General features: G+C 38.5%; 1 protein-coding gene and 1 long non-coding RNA gene across 3 annotated transcripts; one reads left to right on the forward strand and one right to left on the reverse strand.

The window, feature by feature from the left end:
* Window positions 1–20: 20 nt before the first annotated feature.
* Window positions 21–10,426, reverse strand: LOC124459479 (kinase suppressor of Ras 1-like). Of its 2 annotated transcripts, XM_047008938.1 has the most exons (17): window positions 8,292–8,419; window positions 8,089–8,201; window positions 7,260–7,382; window positions 6,622–6,708; window positions 5,345–5,409; window positions 4,747–5,274; window positions 4,592–4,664; window positions 4,481–4,505; window positions 4,216–4,301; window positions 3,945–4,023; window positions 2,926–3,014; window positions 2,753–2,849; window positions 1,917–2,041; window positions 1,704–1,844; window positions 1,062–1,191; window positions 729–812; window positions 21–547 (listed from the first exon to the last, which is right to left on the reverse strand). In XM_047008938.1, the coding sequence occupies exons 3-17, from the start codon at window positions 7,283–7,285 to the stop codon at window positions 446–448; spliced, it is 1,737 nt and encodes a 578-aa protein (XP_046864894.1). In that variant the 5' UTR covers window positions 7,286–7,382; window positions 8,089–8,201; window positions 8,292–8,419; the 3' UTR covers window positions 21–445. The 2 variants fall into 2 exon arrangements, with proteins under 2 accessions (XP_046864894.1, XP_046864893.1); XM_047008937.1 differs by lacking the exons at window positions 8,089–8,201; window positions 8,292–8,419 and adding an exon at window positions 10,240–10,426.
* LOC124459481 lies at window positions 8,546–12,312 on the forward strand. The gene is made up of 3 exons (XR_006953672.1): window positions 8,546–9,002; window positions 9,069–9,704; window positions 10,306–12,312. It is a non-coding gene; the product is annotated as an uncharacterized LOC124459481 (long non-coding RNA).
* The last annotated feature ends 6,599 nt before the right edge of the window (window positions 12,313–18,911 follow it).

An 18,911-nucleotide genomic window follows, 5' to 3' on the forward strand; every position in this document is an offset into this window, starting at 1 on the left:
CAAAATAAAAAAAGAAAAGATACTTGGCAACTTTGTTTTTAATTTATAACGAAATACGATTACAAATTCCCCCCCTTCCCAATAATTTTAAAGATATTTGTTCTATATATCTGCCAAACTTCACGACACTTCACATCTCAAAAATTTACATCGATTAAATGGAAACACGACGGACAACATCAATAACAACTAAAATTGCAAGCGAAAAAGGTGTTGAAACTACAAAAATTCTACTTTAAATTCTCAATTCAATGTATATATACAATCTTGCAAAAATTTCTACGACATAAACTTGCAATTTAACCCCTAAAACACGATTAACTAACAAGATGTTTTACTGCAATAGCTTCAATCACCTATGAATGATATTATGTAAATGCTTTGCCATGAAGATATGGTAAACAATTTCGAAAGCTAAATTTGAGAACGTGCAACTCAGAGACTGCTATATTCTTTTCAGCTGACAATAGTCCGTGATTTTACCCGTATACTGCATGTTCTTTGGTTCAGAAATGCTGTGACGACGTGAGATGCAGTTTGTGGATATCTACGAGAGAAAAGTTCCGATTATTACTTTTACGAAAGAAATTGATTTCATAAACAAGGGAATTTGATTTAGTCTGCATCTTTACAAAGATAAAATCAACTGTGTTTTTACACATTACTACAGATACTTTTCAAAACGTTGATGCAATGGAAAGACGGAATTGGGTCAATGTCGTACTCACATTTTTTTGGTTTAAAATTTGAATTATGTGGACAAACTCGGGACGTTGACTCGGGTCATGTGACCAGCAACTTTTTATCAAGTTCTGCAATAAGAAATGGACAAGAACAGGGTCAGTATAACACCAGGTTTCGTGATTCGTTCATTGATACAATGAGCTGCATTACGGAAAACAGCAAATATCAAGTCAAAGAGCAAATGTTTATATGGTGTAGTCTGAAATGTTTATGGTGTAGTTTATGGTATGATCTGCTGTAGTGTGAAAGACACAAAGAGAAAACCCATACACATTGGGCAAGTACTTGTTGAAATGTTGATGACAGAAAGGATGTACCTTTACACAGTCAGGACCCTTGACCTTGGACAGCGATTGAGGCAATCCCTTTCCTATCATCCAGATTACAGTTTCGGGACTCAAGTTGGAGAAGGGCCATTTGTCTGTTAGGATTTCATACATAACTGTCCTGTAATGAAGAATCATTTGATTTTTTTAATGGAAATTACATATAAAAAATCAATCTACTCGATCTCTTTATTCTTATGTCATAGTGAGGATGCTACACAAGAAATCAATGTACTTGATCTCTTATTCTTATGTCATAGTGATGATGGTACATAAGAAATCCATGTACTTGATCTCTTTATTCTTATGTCATATTGAGGATGGTACATAAGAAATCTATGTACTTGATCTCTTTATTCTTATGTCATAGTGAGGATGGTACATAAGAAATCAATGTACTTGATCTCTTTATTCTTATGTCATAGTGAGGATGGTACACAAGAAATCAATGTACTTGATCTCTTTATTCTTATGTCATAGTGACGATGGTACATAAGAAATCAAAGTACTTGATCTCTTTATTCTTATGTCGTAGTGACGATGGTACATAAGAAATATATGTACTTCATCTCGTCATGCATGTCATAGTAAGGATGATATAAACTATAAGAACAAAGCAATGGATACACTTACCCGAAAGCATGCACGTCCATTTTCCTAGTTCTCACAGTGCTATCGACAATCCGCCCTGACAAAACATCAATGTGAACTTTTGATATCACTTCCGGCGCAAGATAAGTGAGGTGACCTTGTGGTACACTACCATAACCCTTCCTAATTGACAAAAAGAGAGAAAATTTACATACAATGCAAGGAATGATAAAGTCACAAGAATTCTTCCCATACCTCTTTACTTGATGATGCAAGGAAGTATAATCGTTCATACATAGTTTCACTTTTGATTCGAGAAAAATGTTCATAGTTCGAAGAAACGGAACGGTGATCGACTTGGCGTGAAGATAACTCATTCCCTGAACACGGTAAAGACTACTTAGTTTAAGACACATTTACATGTTAAAGACTACTTAGTTTATGATAAATTTACATGGTAAAAACTCCTTAGTTTACGACACTTTTACATGTTAAAGAACACTTAGTTTACGAAACATTCACATGTTAAAGACTACTTACTTCACGACACATGTAAATGTTAAAGACTACTTAGTTTACGAAACATTCACATAATAAACAATCCTTAGTTTACGACACATTTACATGGTAAAGACTATTTAGTTTACGACAATTTAAATGTTAAAAACTACTTAGTTCACGAAACATTTACATGGTAAAGACTACTTAGTTTACGACACTTTTACATGGTAAAGACTACCTAGTTTACGACACATTTACATGTTAAAGACTACTTAGTACACGACACATGTACATGGTAAAAACTACTTAGTTTACGAAACATTTACATGGTAAAAACTACTTAGTTTACGACACATTTACATAGTAAAGACTACATAGTTTACGACACTTTTACATGTTAAAGACTACTTAGTACACGACACATTTACCTGGCAAAGACTACTTAGTGTATGACATATTTACATGCCAGCGACTACTTCGATCATGACACATGTAGAGCAAGCATTTAATTTGACAAGTAGCGTGGTTGAGCATGCAAGGACGATATATGTAATCCATATTGACCCAATGAAATCGTTGATATTTCAAACCTGAGCAATTTGACGCATGATATTCAGTCGCATCGCTATCGACCAACGCGAATCTTGACAGTGAAGATGATGGTGGATCGAGAGGCATTTACGCAAGCTAAAAATGGCACGAAAACTTTTTAAGATACAATCACATCAGTTCCTTCGCCCTACAATACAATACAATAACGTACCTCACAACAACGGCAAGATTTGGCGGATCAAGACAGGCACCCATAAACAACATGACATTCTCGTGTCTTATCATACTTAACAAAAACACCTGAATGATACAAAAGAAAGCGGAAATATGTAAACACATGGTTCATGAAACAAAAGCAAGTAATTTATGAACGAAGGTACTGTTAATGTCAAAACTTGCTGTGTGCAGTGTGCAAACCCGGGCAGTGGTCAGATAGCAAATTTCTGTCCTGCTACGTTAATTTCAACACATTCCCATACCGGGGTGTATTGTAGGCATGGGAGCTCATGGGAGCTGAGCCCCTTTGTCAAGTCTCTACGTCAAGTTTGGTGGACCCACACGACAGAGTGTCCATAGTAGTCGTAATTTATATCAGAGAGGTGCAGTCGTTAAAATTTCCGAAATACACCTCTGTTAGCATCATTATAATTTCTTGGAAATGTCGTCTTGCTAAGAACATGTAAGAGCAAAATCATTATTCCAAGTGAGTGGTTTGAGCCCGAGAGTAACATCACGTGATTGTAGATTGTCAAGGTTAGTATAATCATGTTGACTGACGTTACAACAACCTTAGCGTTAGTGTCATCTTCAAAATCAGTTAAAATGCTTATTACTCATGACTCTGAAGATGGCTACCGCTAAGGTTATCACAATAAACATCAACACCAACAGTGCTTCTCGGTGCTATACTAACCTGCATGATCTACATCTACAAACACGTAGTCATTCATTTCTTTAGAAATCTATTTCTTTGCCAAGCAAGAGCAGGACCAAAGTTATGGTACGCATTTGCGGCCAAAGTGGAGTCACGTTAATAAGTCAATTTTTCAAACAGTTTCTTTCGATACGATTGCGTTAGAAGTGACGTACCCAGTCCAGAAGTTTGCTTGTGCTATGCAAACGTTTCGGCGTTCGCTTCACGGTTAAAACAATCGATCCGCAATTTACAAAGCACGACTAAACTTGCGGGTCGGTACGTCACTGGTTAGAATAATACACTTTCAACGCTACCTCCTTACGAAATTTCTCCACCTCCTCAGGTTGCGAGGTTCTACGCGTGTGGATCATTACGTCACCATGCCAACGTCCTCTGAAAAGAATGTCAACGTCATGTCAAGTGCTCGTGATCATGTCACGTGCTCTCCAATTTTTACGCACGAGGGCGAATAAAAACTTTCAACTCAAATGTTGCTATTCAAACGCGCCAAGTCGTGCGTACTGAAAATTTAGTCGTTGCGTCAACACATTGGCGATATTCTACTGATTACAAATAGTCACATACCTATAGACAGGTCCATTTGGTCCAACACCGATCTTAGAATGAATTTGCAAATCACAATATGGTATTTCTAACTCTTTCAGCGACTTCTAAACAAATATAAAAAACACGTCACAAATCTTGGTGTAAGGAAAGAGTTCAATAAGTGCTATTACTGTAGTAAGAACTGAGTTCAGAGAGTGTTATTACTGTAGTAAGAGCCAAGATCAATGAGTGCTAATACTGCAGTAAGAACAGAGATTAATGAGAAAATAATTAAAAAGCTTGCCTTTAATCCCGATCTCGTGTCCAAGCTAAAATGTAAATAGGATCAGTTTACACCATCTCTTCAGATAGAAAAAAAACTGTTTCGTCGTTTTGCACACTCCAGTTATCTTACCTATCTGATCTCTCTTGTTGATCCCAACAACCTGACAAATCTTCATCGCTTTCCAGATGAAACAATGGGCTGCCTAAAGAACCAATGGAAGTGCAACAAAGAGCATGCAATCAATAACAACATAGAAACTTGTGTATTTTCATAAATTTATGAACCTGTAAGGGGTGATTCGATTTCTCCGCCGCAAACAAGAAGTTCTTCCGCTTCATCAAATTTGCTCGTATTCTCTTCAATTGTGAACTCGTCCCTCGAAGCTTCGAATTCTTCCGGAGTCGTTGACCGACTTCTCTGCGATCCACTTCCGGCGGAGGAGGCGCAAGAATGGTTCACAGAGGAATACCCGGATGAAACGGCCGATTTTGGATTCAGACTTGGTGTCAACATGGAAGAGTAATAAAAATGCGTGGGACTGGTGATGGTCGAGTTTTGACTCAGCCGATCATGTGATCGGTAAACATCCCCTACGGACACTAATGTTCCCGTGTTAGGCGAGTATTTTCTCAATTTGACTGGAGACGTAATTACGTTATCTCTGTAGCTATCTAAACGATTTATGCCGTTCACGTGATGCTCACGAGCATCATGGCGCGTGACGTATGTACTGGGACAAAGAACATATTCATTGGCTTTATTCTCTTTGTGATTGGAAACTAAAGGTCTTTTCAAGAACGTCTTCGATTTTCCTTGAAAAAAAAAAGAAAAGAAAAACTGAGCAAATTGATTAAATTTCGATGTAATGGCCAAATCTCTTACCATTTTTGCCGCAGGGATAGCATTGTTGAGGTGCTAATGTTGAACAATGTTTATGATACTTCTGGCTGAAAATAAAGAAAAGTGTTTGATTTCCTAAACCACACCACAAAAACGCACGACATGAAGATATTCTCATCGTTGTTTGACTTTTTTGCGAATTTCCCTTGCAAGGAATGTCTAGAGGGGATGGACAGCAAGGAAAGGGTGGGGCTTAGTCGGTGAAGAGCCAGAGGTTATCAACTGGCTTTTGATATAAGTATCAAATTGAAATCACATCAATTTCTCTAATTATAAACCGCATATAGTTCTCACATCGACTGCATTTTTGATGCATTAAGCGTAAAACAGAGTTTCAATCTTCTAGTTCTAACGTCGAATCGACTATCCAAGACAATACCCGGGAATTTGTCATGCAGCTTGAAAGTTTTAGGATACACTCTCCAATAAACCATTGCAAACCGCTTTATGTTCTATGTGATTGCAAATAAAAGAAGATTGAAATGTCTTCTTTGCGATTTCGATCGAATGAGTGACATAATTTTTAAGAGAAAGTTCATTTCATTCCAGCCAATCGCATGTACGGTGCGCCCGGAGAGTAGATTGGACCGTATGGAGAAACTACGGCGGAACTAAAGGCAGTTAATCAATAATTTCACTTTCGCGTGGCAGGGAATAAAAAGGATGTGATAATAGACTATTTATAGCAAGAGATACGATACTTTATCATAATTTTTTATAAGTCAGTATGATCGATAGCACAAGCTTTTGTGAACACAGCCCTAGACAAGCAGGGGTCTACGTCTAGATCCTGTCACGCGCGATTCAAGCTGTCTGTGGCAATGATTAATGTATCTGCTGGTGTTTGCATTGCAAGGCAATCGAACGCGTTGGCCTCTGGGATATCTCTGGGGTCCTAAGAGAAAGTGATGCGGGGCAAAGTTGCACGTATGATTTTGTGTAGTTTGCACGAAAACCGTTCCATTAAAGTCTTTCAAGTCCGATTACAATTAGATAAAATTCCCAATCGTTAATCTTACTTATACACTAGCCACGGTGCTGCGATATTAATTACTGATTCCATGTAATACAAGGCGTAACGACTTGCTTTCTCGCCGCCATAACACGGGTTACGTTCGCATGATTATGCAACAACGCATCGTTGAGTCATTCACTACGGAATGCTACGATTAAATGTCTTCGTCGGAGACGAGTATCGGGTTATCGGATCATCAGCAAAATACGTCGAAAACGACAAAAACACACGCACGACAACTCACCGACAAAATCGACAGCGAAGTCCGAACAGACGAATCGCCTTTCCGCAGTAATTGCATCGCTTGCGACAGAGCAGAACTTTCGTGAACCTAGGGAAAAAAACCCGTTGCAAAATCGTCAGTTACCCATACGTGTAGCTTCGTGTGCAAAATCATATATTCGCGTTCATTTGCATAAGAATACGGATATTTTGAAAGCATTTCTCAGGCGTACAGGTGTATTTTTGTACGCGTATGGAAAATACATTCGCTATCGCTCGAAATATAAATATATATGAATACACGACATGTACAGGAAAAATATATAGAACAGAGTTTTGCAAGCTGAATTTCGTGTTTTTTTTTCCGAGCACGACGTCGCCAAGAAGTTTAGATGTGCAATCGCACAAACGGGTTTGAAATATGCATGATTTAAATTGCTTTCAAAATGCTATGTTTACAAATATATAAAATTTTGAAAGGAGACGGGTAGTCGAGAGATGCACGAGGAACACAACACACAGATAGCCATAACGACGAAACCAAAGCTTGCAAAACCGAAGTAGTTTCCTTGTCAAGTTGTTCCGTGCGTATAGGAAATTCATCGTCGTCTTGGTTAAAATGTTGCCTGACTAAAACAGGAGAGTGCATGTATAACATACCCGTGTGATTTAAGTTGAACTTCCATATTCAGTCTACTCCGGTTTCTCTTGCAGAATTTTCGCGTCCATTGATTGCAGTTGCCTCTAAGATCTTGTTTAAATGCAGACTAGCTTTCACTCGCACTAAAGTAAACAAGGAAAAATTGTGGAACCACAGCTGTGTCTGGCGAAAACCAATCAGAGGTCGGTATAAAATGAAATGCAAAATGGCACGGCAGTCAAAACGTAATATATTGCGAAGTAATACTACTTATGAACGGTTACAAAATCCTAGCCTCATTGGTTCTAAAGACGTCTGTGAAAGTCTGATTGGTTCGACAGGGCAATTCAAACTGCCGTTACCAAGGCTTTTGCGCTGAGTCACTTTGGCCGTCAATCAGTTGTCAATCATGAAATATATTTCAAAAGAAGGACTTCCAGGGGTTAACCCTGGCATATAAACAACTAGCCCATAGATCTATGTTATACTTTGTGAAGATTATGGTATATATGATTTAAGAAACGCGGAAGCCCAGAGACTAGTCACATCTTCGCTCGGGGATGTCGATATTAACGCTCAAAGTTCATGGGAATCAAACATGTTTGAGCATGACGTATTTTGCTATTGAATCCCACACAATCAGCGTCATTACACAAGATTCTAACAATAGTAATAAGTGCTAAAAGAAATAGCGAGAAAGAGAAGTTTCGGGCTGCGTGTTAAAACTGACGTTTCATATTTTCTGATTCAGTGGATCCTTTAGAACTGCCGAAATGAGAGTTGACTTTATCGGAAAAAAACGCGTCAGTGAACGGTGTAGCTGTATGTAAACAGAAAAATCATCAATACCTTAATTTGCAGCAATAATTGAATCAATTCAATCCTTCGAGTGAGTGCGAAGAGCGAACGCGCACGATCATAGCGATTTGTCGAGTGAATTTGTTGGAGTCGTTGACAATGATCTTTGTTTAAAACAATTAACGCAAAATGCATTCAGCAATATTATGTAAATATCTTACAGTTATAACATAATGAAACACAAGCGATTTTACCGAAAGACAAATCTTGACGCCGTATCGAAACGCATGGCAAAATGAACTCGACGAGCACACTGCACTTGTTAGAACATTCGACAGCGAATGCAAGTCCAAAGATAGATAGAAATGATCGCTAACATTTAGGATTAGGATCTATTTACCATCGTGTGAAAAATGTATCAATGAAGGATCAATGTAGGAAGCAATCTGCATAACATTTTTGTCCGGTTTTGTGCTTAAGACGTAATTAAGTTTTCGGAATCCCACGCATGATACCAACCGGAGAATTCCACCAGAATATTTCGACAAACAGAGCATTCGAGCACCGCATATGAAAGATCCGTACTCTCTCGAAAATTATATTGCTGAACAATAAACACCCACAAAAACGCAGAGTCTTTAAATCGAAAGTGAAGCACAATACAAAAAGTAGTGATTAGCGGATGGAGTGCATTGTCATGGAAATGTCTAGAAAATGGTCGTTGGGAAGGTCCACACGAAAAGGCCAACATATACAAATTACACGAGAGGAAAAGTATCCGAAACGATCTTCGAAATGTTTTCGACACTCGCTTTGTGAATGAGAACGATGCTTAACTAATCATCGAGAATGGAATTTTTCAAATCGTTGGCTCCTTAAACAAACAACAAAAACTTTCGCGTCGGCGGCCATGCTTCCGAAAAAGTTTTTAAAATTCAACATGGCGAGCATTCTGGATTTCACAGGTAGGATGACTTAAAGTAAAGATGCAGGATAGCAAAAAAACATTTCGTTTTTTTTTGCATTTTCAGTGTCGCTTGTAACCCGTCGTATTAGCTATAGACCGTTGTCACTCATGGACATGATCGCCATGTTGGTCTATCTTGGTGACCGTGTCGGCGTAAAAAGAATTTTTAGAAAGTGATTTTGTTTGGAAGAGCACAGCAGGTGCTTCTTCAATGATTTGGCTGATCCACGGGGAGTTAAAACGCTCTGCTCTCAGCAGTACTGTGTCTGGCGTTTCAATTGTGAACTTTCATAACTTTCAACTTAGATGGTGGTAATCGTTTTCTTCGCAAAATTAATTTGCATGCTTTTTCTGGAACTATTGAAATTTTTGTGTTATGCAAGCGAGCGAATAAATGAATCGTGTATATTTTCGTTACTTACGCTGCAAGGTTGCCTGTGTTTTTTCTAAACTTTGGTCTTTATTGAAGTTTTAATCGCTGACATAAAGAAAATTTGCATCGAAGAGAATAAATGACAATGAAGGATATGTAAATACGAAAACGACCGACCACAAACTGAAAAATACATTGTAAGTGAAATTGCCATGACAACCAATTTAAAAAGTGAAATTCAGCCGGTCCAAGTGTGGAAGACAAACAAAATTCATGGCGATTTTTGGAAGTTAAAGCTCTGACTTTGGAAATTCAAGCTAGATTCGGGTGAGAAAAAGTTTTACTAAGTTTATGATTGTTTTTTTTTGTATATGTGTTAAAATGCTTGCTGTTCAAATTTTGTTCCATTAGATGTTTAATCATAAATGTGGCGATAATCTCCACATGACCGGGTTTTAAACGGTTAACCTGTCTTGAACAGTCATGGGACAAGTCTCCGGGGGTCATGAGGGCAAACGGGTTCGACTGTTTATGTACAAAAAGATCAGCGATGACCAGTGATCTTGTCCCTTTCACATTTTACAAATACCCGTGGGAAAAACTCCTCGCAATCTACTTTGAAAGTCTAATTTTTGCTTCAAGGACGCGGATGTTTGCCGCGAGCGAGACGCGAAGTACATATCCTATCCAAATCCCATCCTCCCTCTAATACGTCTGGATCTACTGTGAATTGCGGATCACGGGTCAGCATTAGCGGATTTACAGGAATCCGATACACGAGTAATGGTAGAAGCGACTTCACTTATTATTTATCGACGCCCTACTTAAATTATTTAACCGATTGTGCCTGTAAAGTGCTTACCTTTATCTTGTATCATTTGATGTCGTCAACAATATCGATATTTCTTCACCCACAATTTGATTGCAGGCAAAATAACGGCCGCTGACAATAAGAAATCAGTTTGACGAAGAAACCAGGTGAACACGAACGCAATAGGAGACGAGTGTCTGGGACTTTTCTACGATACGAAACTCGGATGCTTCGAGACAGAACTGTCTGAAAAACGTGACATAACAAGGCTTAGATACGACGGCGAATCGAAGCGGCAGTGGAGCATTTTGTAATTATTTCGTAATTTAACATACCTTATAATGATTTTCAGTCGTCGACGTTAATGCAAATTTAATTGCTACCACCTCCGTTTCAAAGCAGACGACTATTATCTTACGAAGACAAGACACACACAATTGAACGTATATACGTAAATTCTAAATTTCAGTCCTCGAGCGAAAAGGATTCGTGTGATAACAGCGAACGGCCCATGACACCAATATTCACAAGGAAATTATCAAACATGACAAAATGACCCTTGAGAACCCTTTCATGCAAGACGATTACCAAAACGACCGAATCGCGATTACAAAGCTATCCGTGGAATCAATATAATCGATGCCGTTGCCAAACGTTAATTATTCGAGAAGAGAGAACACACTCACTTCGAACGTGGCATAGAAACGTCCGCATCCCACATACCTAGTTCTTGCCATTCTCTTGTGTTCCGTGGAATTCGTACAGCCTACAGGCATGCTTTCTTCGTAAGAACTCTTGGGGGAAGTGCTCACATAAAAAAAAATGAAAAATTACAAAAAATTAGGCGATGTCTCATCGAGCATCAAAAGTTGCCATGGCGAAAAGGAAACGACGAATGATTAATTAACTGTTAACAGCTCAAAATTTTTTTACCCAAAGGTGGTTGGTCTGGCTACGTGAAAGAAAATTCCATCGGTTGTGAAGCTCGAGTTTTTCGGCAATGCAACAGGAACAAATACTCAATGCACAGGAATACTCAGGGCGAGAGTTAAATGGTTCAATCTGCCATCCAATACTTTTTATAGCTTCCATCGGTTTCCACCGAAGACCGTGGGACCCACGCGGTTTCCTCTAAGCCACCACGAGGATGGTGGGCGCAATAATTGTTCGACGTTAAAATCGACTCCCACGTGAGCTTCACAATTATAAACGAATTACTCTACACGTAAGATTTCCCGTCGTCTTTTGAAGAAGCTAAAGGATGTTTAAAATCTAAAGAAAATTCTAAAATCCAAAGAATGTCTCACGATCGACAACTGGATTGTACAGGACTTTCGTTCATCCTCCATAAGAAAAAGCCAAGTCAGGATCAAAGCTACACTATGAGATCGGCGAAGATCGACTCGAGCTTTTGAACCAATTTTCCAAAATTAAGGCAAAGCGTTAATTTTGTAGCTAGTAAGATATCTGATAAATCACAGATTTCTTTTTTTACATGTTCGTAGATGTAGATCGTCCAGAATGGTTGGGAGTCACGAGAAGGAATCTTGGTGTTGATGTTGACTGACGTTTCGCCAACCTTAGCAAACAACCTTCAAGAGTTAAGTGTAAGTTTGTGGAAACTGTCAAAATCAATACCATGACAGTTCCTCTCGGGACTCTGCATGCTAATTTGGACGATCTACATCTACTAACACGTTAAGATACTCCAGGGTTCGAACCATTTACTTTATTAGATTTATTTGCTAGCAATGAACGTTTCTTACATATAATTGGAGGAATTTTTTTGCAGACATTTTTATTCATACAAGCTTTCAAAAACAGAGCAATGGCCTTCGCAGACCAATGCACAAAGTATCACAAAGTATGGTCCGGCAGAGCCCTGTTTAGGAGAGGCGGGACACCGGAAATAAGATTGCCTAGCCTCCGCCATTTTTTCCAAAAGCCAGCAAATATGGAGCATTAAATGGTGGTAAGACAATTTTCCAGTTGTGTTTTTTTATTCATAAATAGACAGCGATCACTATCCTAGGAATTTAGTTGTTTATAGATGTCATAATGATAAAAAAAATATTTAATTCAGTGGATGTAATTTATACGCCTTTAATACTGTTTTTGCCACAAGGGAGCGCGTATGTTTCTATTCTTCATCGCTTTGATTGGCACTATTATAACGTGACATAAAATCATTGCAAACATTTTTTCATCAATCTCCTATAGAAAATGGTTATAGTTTGCGCTTTTGGAACAAAAATGGCGGCTGAATGCCCACGTGACCATATTTACCCGATCATAATGATCATAATGGGAAATGCAGAGAACTGTACGTGTCCCAACTCTTATAAATACAGGGCTCTGTGGTCCGGGGATTAAAAGCTCGTAGAAAGTTCGAAAACCCGTGATTGAAAGCTCGTAGAATGCTAAAGGTGTATTTATTACGACACGTCTTCCCTCAATCGGGCTTCATGGATATTTGCAAAGTATTTTTCGCGGTAACGTTTTCGCATAGTACAATGTGTACGTGTTATTACATTGCAATAATACAACTAATATATACTTAATACGGATCAAAATCTAACACGTGATCCGGAAATCACCATAACACAATAACGGGTGACTCCGTTCCACGAGGGGTGTGGTGGGGGTTGACGAACAGTAGCTATACGTTTTGAAATACGTCTCCTGTACTCTCTCCTCCCACACGGCCCAAAGTTTTTTCGTGCAACGTCGAAGAATTTTAAAGACACTAAAGGGTGCTGCGCATATCAACCGCCATTTTTCTAGCTAGTTGATAAGTGTCTGTTACTCGTTCCCAACCACTAAAACGAGCTGAAGTCATTTCTTAAGTCTAAAATTCTCGAATCGTCACTCAGAAATGACTTCGGGTCATTTTAGTGGTTGGAAACAAGTGAAAAACCCTAGCCAGCACGTTGGAATAATGGCGGACGAGATGACGCGTTGCAGACCCGAGCAAGCCTTCTTTATAATCTTAACACAGTATTGGAATATACAGTAGGGCCACTTCGCTCTGCAACTGGCTGCTGTATATTTAATTAGTTTACTGGCTGCCGTTTGCCAGATCGTCAATCCTATTGGTCAAAAAAAGCAATTTACTAGCTGCCAATATGGTAATCACACGCGTAATAAGATATGCGTGACACGAAAAATTTCAATGGAGTGGCCCTACTGTATGCTCTCTATACCGTGATCTTAGTCTGTACCAGCATTTTCGTCAATTCCCCCTCTGCCAAATTATCATACCTTAACTGACTTCATATAAACGTGTTCATAAGAAGCGCACAAGTACAACCATGGCTTTCGAGTGAAAATTTTTGATCGAATTCAAGAAAGACCACGTAACAAAAAGGTTCAGAGAGATGAGGATAGGGAGCCATAATTCGACGATTTCATACAAACATGCGAAAAACCCCCCAAAAAATAATGTAGCATAAATCAGTAGATTTTTCAATATCCTTACTGACTTATCAAGTGATCTGAGAACGCAAAAAAGGACTGGAATCACTTCACGTCATAAAAACATACCTCCATAGCACATTTTGAGAAATATTTTCCACCATCAAGTACCGCAAGTACACCGCAAGTACAAAATATTTCATTGTTGATTTCAACACTTTTTAACATGGTCCGATTGTTGATTTCAACACTTTTTCACGTGGTCAGATCAGCTCACTGCGTTCAATAACTATCTTATAATATTCTACATAAATCATACATAATTGTTCTTGAATACGTACATAATTCACATGACAAACAACACGTCTCACGACTATTATTCTACCATAAAAAGTATCTAAATTCCAAAGTCTATGCTTGCTTTTGCGTTTTAAGGATGTTTGGTACACGCTATTATCACTCGTCGAGCACGAGCTTCCCATGTGACTTCACATTACGACGGATGTCATTTCACGAGGTCCCAAACTAATATATCACAAATGACATCATAGCTCGTAAAGCACATGACCTATTAGATTCAGTGCATGACATCACAAAAAAATGACGACTTACATAAATGACGTCACAAAGTGGTCACTTAGCCATGTTATGCGACCCCATCTTTGAGCGCGACATTTGATGGAAGCTGATAAAGTTGTCCAATGACCATCAAGCAAGAACAAGCGATTCTGCACGATCCGTTCCATATCAGAGGCAGAAAATCCATGCAAAAATTACATTCGAGAATGTGTATCCCGTAAGTGGACATTTCGACATCACTACATCGTATTCACAGCAAATGTTCGGACAATTCAGTTTCTTACATGTACAGTGTTTTCGAAGAGGCAAATCAATGCATGAGCTGAAAACGAGAAAAAACCCAATCTATTTTCACCAAAGTATCACAAACACATAAAACTATTAAACTACCATAAGTAAGACAACCATCACTAGTTATACTGGTACAATTAATGTTACTACAAACATTAATTACACTACTACCATTAATAATTCTACAACCGTAAATATTACTAACAATCTAAATATTACTACCACCACTAATGGTACTACTATCATAAACATTACACTAGCACCACTAATAATAGCCACTACCCTCAATATTACTACTACCACTAATGGTACTGCAACCATAAATATTACTACTACCACTAATAACCACTACCACAAATGGTACTTCTGCCATAAATATTACTAGCACCACTAATAATAACCACTACCCTCAATATTACTACAACCATTAATGGTACTACTACCATAAATGTCACTAGCACCACTAATAACCACTACCCTCAATATTACTACAACCATTAATGGTACTGCTACCATAAATATTACTAGCACCACTAATAACCACTACCCTCAATATTACTACAACCATTAATGGTACTGCTACCATAAATGTTACTAGCACCACTAATAACCATTACCGTCAATATTACTACTACCACAAGCAATATACAGATGAAGGAACTACTTTTTAGGAAAAGCTTACTAAGTGAAAACTGTAAAAAGCACATCGTATGGACATGCTGAGTTCGGCGAAATCAAAGAACAATCAATGAAATACGATAGGCCCTTTGGCGCGACTAGCATACCAGTACTTCGATTACAAGAAACGCGCATTCCGAGAAATTTTCAAAAAAAATAATACAATACGACTGCATACAATATACGGTGTTATTGAAAGATACACATCAATATATGAAGCGTATATCAAACCAAGACCATCTAATTGTACAATTACCCACAATAATCATACGAATTGCAAACTATTCATGTCTACAAATGGTCATTGATACATTCCTGCTGGACTTACGAGCCCGCTGTCTATACTTAGTTTCTTGCATGCCAACTAAGAACATAGGAAAATTCTGTCACCAAACAGTCGTAACTATACAGTGAAGTTGCGAAGCGTTATAATAAAGTCGTGAACATAGCATACGACATGGACTCATCCATACAATTTACAAAGGCGTTTCGCACTATTTACACACCAACTTCTAAACAACTTAAGGCAGAACGTAGTGTTTGCTAAATTTCTAAGATGCGTATGTATGTACGTTCGTCTTCCGAGATCTACAGAAATTCTAAGATTGCTCCATCGTTAATAAGCGAGACGAGTAGATAAGAAAATGGAAAAGCTTGTAAAACCTTAAGGAACATCAACATTTTCAGACCATTCATCTTGTCGTTATCTATTTTGACTTTCATTTGACAACTTCGGTCAAGTATATTTTCTGTCCGGAAACCAACAGAACCGTGTAATCTCATGTGCGCTATATTTGGCGTTACTGATTGATAATTCTTACCTGTTGCTGATTGTTCCCTTCTCGCTTGAACAGCTCCTCAACCTCGGCTTGAGTTACGTTGTCGCCGCTAAGTACTTGCAAATCGTTAATATCCAACGGCTGTAATCCCAGGCCCGTCAATTCGCTAACTGAGTTGCTATTTATGTTTGGGTATCCGGGTAGACTGTCCAGGCCACCAATGGCGTTGCCAAGTTCGGACGCGAGACTACTTTCCGGAGTAGCAGGCACGCTACTAATATAATCTTGAAACCTTTGTCGCATGTCTTCCATGGCCCCCGGACTCCGGGTCATCATGTTTAGGAATGTATTCGGTGACGAAGGCGGTACGGTCTGCTGGCCCAGTTGACCATTATGCATGTTTAAAGGCGGCTTCATGTTTTCCGCTATGGTCGCCATTTGCTCAAGCTGCTGCACTTGCATGCTGGGAGAGCCCATTTGAGATGAATAGTGCAGGTAACCAGGACCATTGGCAAGTGGAGACATTGGGGCCTGGTACATGGATGCCACTGTGGGTGAGGCAGGATTTGATGTGTTGTTTGATTGTTGGAACATGAAGCCAGGGAGATATGTTCTAAAGTCGGGGTGGGCTGGGGCCGATAGATCTGTCGCTTACTGCTGGAGCCGGTGGTGTGCCGCCGTGGCTGTGCTGCAAATACATTTGAGTTGGCCTGAGGTAAACTGGGATTGTATAGTTGTGACTCGTCCTGATCAATTCCCACAGAAAATGGTGATGGAATGTGAAGATTAGAGAGGTCTGGTAATGAGCCATTGTTAGAGGAATAGTTGAAGACCTGTTGTTGCTGTTGCTGAGGTTGTTTACTGTTCAGCCTAAAGTGATCAAATATGATAAAGTTGAGAATGCAAAGCAAGATTCTCAGTGCATGGGACCTACTTCATGTCTTCCATGTTCTCTTTTGGAGCAAGAAGACTCCCAACCTAAATAAAAAGATAGCATTGCCAAATGTCATTATTTTAGATTAGAGTCTCTCGCTCATCAATTGTATTTCTGGTGGTTGGAACAGATTAATGATGGGAGACATTCTATGCCTTTTATAATGTCTCTTTTTAAAGTAAAATGCAGTGAATACTCATTAAGGCAGTGCAAATGCTGCATTGCCATTGGCTAACTAGAATTGAAAACAATGTCATTCGATAGAGTCTTTGAAGTAAGAAAATTGAGAGAAAATACTACTTACATCTACATTGCCATCAGGAGATGCACAAATTCTCCTACTTGCTAAAACAACAAATGAAAAGACACGGAAATGAGAAATTATCATTTACATACTACAACTAGAAGTAATTACGAATAGAAAGATCATTACAGCAAGAAATCAGTTCAGTGTTGATCAACTACAAACTATTGAAATAATACCACAATATTCTTTATTAACTACAAAGCAAGTGTGAAAAAATGCAAAGGGGATTTAGTATATTCAAATTTTGTAAGCAAAAACTACACTGTCTAGAATGAAAAACGCATATCTCCAAATCTTATGCAATCTTACCATTTGGGTTGGTCAAATTGTGATAAATAGAAGAATCTGAATTTGTCCTAAAAAAAAGAACCAGCAAATTAGATACCCTGGCACAGAATATATGTTGTCAGTTGAATTGTGAAACATGCAAAAACCGCCACAAATAATAAGGTGGTACATTAAATTATTATATGACAATTTCATTTGATTTCAATTGTTCGGGAATAGCAGAAGATTTGCAACAAGAAAAACAAGGCACTTGTTCACTCTCTATAAACTCTGAACTGCATCAAACACAAATCAATTCCTCCCACGAGCACCACTACAATGAGGCTTTTGCTAACAATTATTCATAACTCATTATCACAAATGCAAAATCAGATATTCCTGCATACACGGCAGATTAGACGCACAACGATGCACATGTCTTCGGGTGTCGTAGAAACAAGTGTGCTAAAAGACATGGGAGACAATCTGAAAATTGCACTCCGCACGAAACCACAACCACGAATATTCACCTCATAAACGTGAACATTTGATGTGTCGATCAATTTACAAGCGCAAGAAATCTACGCTAAGCAAACAATATTATCTAGTACAAAATTAAAGAGGCATTCTTTCGTGACATAAATAATGTATAGTCGAAGCTATTAGTAGGAAAATAGTAAAATGCCCACAAATATGCACGTCATGTCTGCAAAGAAACCCACATACTTTGTACAGTACACTTTCACTATTGATATCCGAGAATTTGAGTGTCCTAAAGCGCAAAGGGGGTGCATTTTTACCGCCAAGAACAGATTTTACTACACACGTTAGAAGAATTATAAACGCGTCGTTTTAAAATCGCTCGAGCCAAATGAGCACAAAATGCAACGGCTTGTGACATTAGAGTGTTTCAAAGGACCCCGGGTGGAGGCAACAGAACACAAACTCTACACGTTTTTGCTCGGGAATTCAATGAATTTAACACTCAAAGATAAATACCTTCGCCAGTTCGCGTCCATTTGAGGTGGCGATAGATACGGGCTGAAGTGATACGGCGAGGCAGAATCGGCGTATAAACAGTCAAGGAAAGTTGTAACAGAAATATCACAATACGCGTGTTGATAATTTATATGTACTAAAACAAATAGTACTACTAAACGTGCAAGATAAGTGACGAAATCAAAGAAATCCTGCATGGCAAGATGTAAAAATAGGGCAGAAATTACTATAAATAATATCTTTTCTTCGTTGTAACTAACACATTTCTTATAGGGCAAATCTTTTCGATTTCAAAATTGCTCGAAAAATTCGATCGACACTTTAATAATTGTCACGAATAATGAATGGTGACGCTGCGGGCAAAGAGGTTCACACATTGAGAACTTCGATTTAGTAATAAACCATTTGTTAATTTAAACAGAAGCAATTCAACAACGCGTAGCGTGCATTGCACGATTATGTTTGTTGGGCTAAG

Source organism: Xenia sp. Carnegie-2017, unplaced genomic scaffold (genome assembly GCF_021976095.1).
Source record: "Xenia sp. Carnegie-2017 unplaced genomic scaffold, XeniaSp_v1 HiC_scaffold_13, whole genome shotgun sequence".
NCBI lineage: Eukaryota > Metazoa > Cnidaria > Anthozoa > Malacalcyonacea > Xeniidae > Xenia > Xenia sp. Carnegie-2017.